Genomic DNA, 4,836 nt, shown 5'->3' with positions numbered 1-4,836 from the left:
TGAAAGTAAAAAAGCAATTTGTAGTTTGGTAAAAATCATCGATTATTTGTGAATCCATCATACACGAATTAAACACATCAACATCGTTGTATAAGATGATTTGCTGAGTTTTTATACAGGTATTAAATTGGTTCTTTTGCATTTTCTCCCTCGACTGCCCGAAACACTCGCTGTGCTTTATCTCCTCTATAAGTATTGTACTTATGTAAAATAAAAATCAGACTTAAGAGATACAATAGAAAGTTCCCTCGAAAGATAATATTATTTACGTAGTTACATGTAAAAGCTGTTTTTAATTATAGTGAAGAAAACTGAGCAAACATTGCTAAAATGAATAAAGAAATGAATGAAAAAGTTGAATCGACGAGAATTAAAAATGTGTAATAATATGTGCATACGTTGCAGATAATTATTAGCAGATATTATATATACATTATATCTATATTGTATGATGAATAGGCGAGACGAACGAGAATCTGTGATTTTAGTTTATCAGTGATTAGTTAATTTAAAACGTTGATAATTAACGAATTCAAAAACAAGACTAAATAATGAAAAATGTACCTATTTAAAAAAAAAAAAAAAAAAAAAAAAATGTGAAAAATATGAAAATGTCGAGGAAATATATTCATTTCATTATTATAATAATCTTCATGATAGATAGAAAGGTGCCAAATAACCGGTTACAAATTATATAAAAATAATCGTAAAAAAGGTTATTAAAATTAAGAATCAAACGATAAAATCAAGACTATAAAGCTTGTAGTATAGTAATCGAACTTCTATGAATTAGTTTTAATAATTTTTGCCTGACTCCACTTAAAAAAATATACGCATTGGATCACGAATAATTTTTTTTTCTTTCGGTTTTGCCATGTAACGAGTTATCACAAAAAATTGAAAGGAAAACCACGTGGTTAAAATGTATGAAGAGAAATTAATGCTAAAAAAAAAAAATTCTCAAAAAAAGTATGAGAGTATGATTTAGTATGTTCACGAAAGACTGAGTTACATATTATTATTATTACGATTATTGCTGTCATTATTATTATATACGCAAATATGCGGTGTAGGTTTATATATTGTATACCTGGATTAAAGTATGAAAAATCGATGCGGACTATTTAAGAAATTGTTAGAAGAGCAAACGAAAATTATTATCGATACGATAAGTTTTCGAAAGCTGGTTTAAAAAAGATTGACAATTAAATTTCTTTTAGCCCCCCCCCCCCCCCCCCCCCCCCCCCGTTAATCTTAACCCTTTACCTGTTTGTAATTATTGTACAGAACGTGAAGTACTACGAGAATGGCCTTAATGTGATTTGAGACTTGAAATAAAAATTACGGAACTTTTGAACTATTGTATTCTGTATGTACAGTATTGTACTAATTAGAACGAGGAACGAGAACGGTGCCGAGGAAAATAATAAACAATCACTAATTGGAGGCCAAATATTTTTGTAGAGATGATGAGATCTTGATGAGCGTTATTTTCATTAATTATCATCCATCGCTATTAACGCTAAATGTGCACTAAAAATATGCTAATTACAAGTTGATATTGAGGCGAAAAGATTTGAATAAATTTAAATATACGAATATCAAAGCACTTAGTATATACAAATCTTTTTTCTCATTTCGTATATTATCGATTTATTGACATATTATCTGCAATTCTACATGATTTCACGATTTATCGGTGCATGTAACAGAGATGATTACAAGATTTCACATCAAGATATATAAACTCAAATTACAAGTTAAAATATCGCTCGTATATACGCATAACGATGATTGTGTTTCCGTATATGTATGCATATATGTATATGTATAATTGACGATAAAGGTGAAACAGGAAAAAAAAAAAATTCCACAATATACAAATATACATGTACGAATACTTAATTACTCGTGCCACTGGTTTTCCGTTTTCAGATGATTTATAGAGAGAAAAAAATGTGTATTAAAAACTTATCTTAATAATAACAATTTTGTTTTTTTCTTTTTCCTTCGTACAGGTCCTAATTGTGTACTGGAATCCAATATACCAAAATGAAACGTTAATTGGTGACTAAAAGTGAACCATTCACTTCAAGACGGTCCTAATTGATTGAAATAATTATTTTTCGACACATTTCTTAATTCACATTCACTCAGTGTGGTAAAATAATTGACTAATACGTTGCACGATATTCCCTTAGGCCTCGATATCTGTATGTAGGTAATTAATTCACCGAAAACTATTAGCTTACGGGTATTTCCGAGCATATAACGATTTATCAAACCCATATAGCGGATCCTGATTTTTTCGGATAAGTCACGCATTTTTAATTGAAAAAAAAAAAAAATATAACATTATCATAGTACCGTAAATTACTTTTTGTCTCCGGATGTATCAGGACTTGACTGGTTTCAACGGAGTATCTACATTACACCTTTCGTTGGGCTGTTTTTCAACATTTTGACGCTTGAGCTCGATGTCAGTAAGTCCAGACGTTACCAAGCCCAACGATAGAATGGCGATGGCAAATCCATGTACCGCTATGTCTCCGTTGTTTTGCAACAATCTTTGAATTATCACTGAAAATATCCCACCGTAAAGCTGATTCCCAAAAATTAAAAGCCCCGCATACGCGTCTTCCAATTCAGGATAAGTAACTTCGCCAACCAATTCGAAACCTAGACTCCCATAACTGGCCGCAAACAAACTGAAATAAAAAAATATTTCGTAATTTTGTAGATGAAATGGGAGATTCTCTTGTGTCACGATGAATTTTTGACGAATTTCAAGTATTTTCTTACTTACCCGAAAATTATAAAACCTGTTAACATCAGCCATCTGATTTCCATTTTCAGTCCAACAGCAAACAGGATTTCTCCAACAAGAAGAAAGATGTAGATTAAGACACCGAGTTCTCTGTATAAGCATGGTAATCGTTACAGCCTTCGTATTACACGTAATTATTTTATAAACTACTAGATTTTATCTGTAAATTTTTCTGGTCCTGACTAAAACCTACTTGAACTTCTTCGTCTTGTCCAAGATTATCCCAAAGGCGAGAGAACAAAAGTATCCCGCGATTACAATCAGAATCCCAAGCCTTCCAACGTCTTCTTCCCCGTTCTTCAAAAAACGAATACGAAGCGAAAACATTGATTAAATATGCGATTTCCGAAAATTCTATAGTGAACAGGCTCGACCTACATGACCTGCACTGAATCGCTCCAAAGTCGAAATTCAGCAGCACTTGAACTTTGAACTTCAAGACCAGACGTACTTGATCCTAATTAACGAAGAATGTTGAATTCAGAAATAATTCTGTGTACATTATACCTCAAAATGAGCCAGAAAATACGGGTTTAGCATGTAACACATGGTGCTAAACAACCCGTAACCCATGCCATAGGTGTTCCAAATAGCGAAGAAACTTTTGTTGGTTATGACTCTTCGCACCGTTGACCAGAATCTTGTATCATCGACTTTGCCGTGAATTATTTGAAGAGCAGTAGCTCTGCTTGGCGGTAGGTGTGGTTCGTCCTGAAAAACTGACGGATTATGCATGCATTTTAACGTTCGTCGAAGGGTGGATGATAACCGATGTCAACGAGGGACAACTCACAAAGAAACAGAGCAATTGTGACCACAGTGGAAAAGGCTGCTGCGCCCAAGAAGAGAGGCGACAAGTCCCTGCCAATGTCTTCGACGTCGTCGTGGTTCCTCAGGATCATTCGTGTGACGAAAAAGGAAAGACCAATACCCAATGGCCCGCCGAAGAATGCAACTGACGTTGCAGTGGCTACTTGATTTGGACCGAACCAAAGAGCAACCAATTTAACCGGCCCAGTTAGGCTGAAGGCTTGTGAAAAGGTGATGACGAACTGACCAAGGATAGCCATAGCGAACCGGTCCGGTGACAGAGACCAAAATATGATCCAAGAGCCGGTCGAAATCCCGATTGAACCGATCAGACAGGCCCATCGTAGACCAACGCGATCCATCGCACAGCAAACTGGCATGATGATGATGATGTAGATCACCTGAAGGATCGACGAGGTCCAGGAAACTGTTGCTGAGGAGACCCCGTAGTACCTACGAAAAATTTACAATCAAGTTCTGTAAATGAAGAAGCAATTCGATGCGAGAATCACGTGAAACTTATTAGTAGATTTTCCAAATTTTCGTAAGACATTCGTCGTTGGATCTCACCGGGATATGGTGTTGCCGATGCATGCAAACTGCGTCCAATGCGGGTCGTTCGATAAGGCGTAGAAGAAGAATAGTCCTAATTGGAACCAACGTCTCTTGTACACTTTAAGCTTTGTTGTTGCTCCTGTAGCCGTTTCCTCGGCTTCCCTTGTTGTTTTCTCCACGTCTTTTTCAGCCAACAAGCGTTTCTCGCACTTCACGATCGGCGTTATTTTACTAGGATTACGTGCTGTCAACAACTCTCTGGCAGTGTGCTCGTCATCCATTGACACCATCTTCTTTCAACTTGATGAGATGATACTCGGCAATGATTTTAAAAAAAGATATAAGCTTCAACGACGATTTTACAGAATATTATAGGATAGATTTTGTTCGTCTCGACTTTTTCATCCGAGTAAACTTGTTTCTTGTCGACGCTTCTTGACTGAGAGTTAATTTCAAAGTAGCAACACCGGAATCGCAACGCTTCTGCAGAAGCGATTGTTGAAGACAGTTTATCAAGCGTCGAAAAGTAAAGAAGATTAAAAAGTTGAGAGAAGACAGGTGTGGTTTACTCAGCGCTTTATTCAGATGTCATTTACGATAACATCTTTAAGGTGTTTTGTGCAGAATGGAAACCTCAAGGTCAC

General features: G+C 35.7%; 1 protein-coding gene across 1 annotated transcript; it reads right to left on the bottom strand.

Moving 5' to 3' along the window:
* Positions 1 to 2,348: 2,348 nt before the first annotated feature.
* On the bottom strand, positions 2,349 to 4,487 carry LOC124412516 (uncharacterized MFS-type transporter C09D4.1-like). Its single transcript, XM_046892455.1, has 6 exons — positions 4,208 to 4,487; positions 3,621 to 4,090; positions 3,335 to 3,546; positions 3,021 to 3,124; positions 2,807 to 2,917; positions 2,349 to 2,708 (listed from the first exon to the last, which is right to left on the bottom strand). The coding sequence occupies exons 1-6, from the start codon at positions 4,480 to 4,482 to the stop codon at positions 2,396 to 2,398; spliced, it is 1,485 nt and encodes a 494-aa protein (XP_046748411.1). The 5' UTR covers positions 4,483 to 4,487; the 3' UTR covers positions 2,349 to 2,395.
* Positions 4,488 to 4,836: the final 349 nt, after the last annotated feature.

This window comes from Diprion similis, chromosome 2 (assembly GCF_021155765.1).
Source record: "Diprion similis isolate iyDipSimi1 chromosome 2, iyDipSimi1.1, whole genome shotgun sequence".
Taxonomy (NCBI): domain Eukaryota; kingdom Metazoa; phylum Arthropoda; class Insecta; order Hymenoptera; family Diprionidae; genus Diprion; species Diprion similis.
This window is presented reverse-complemented; position numbering and strand designations above follow the sequence as displayed.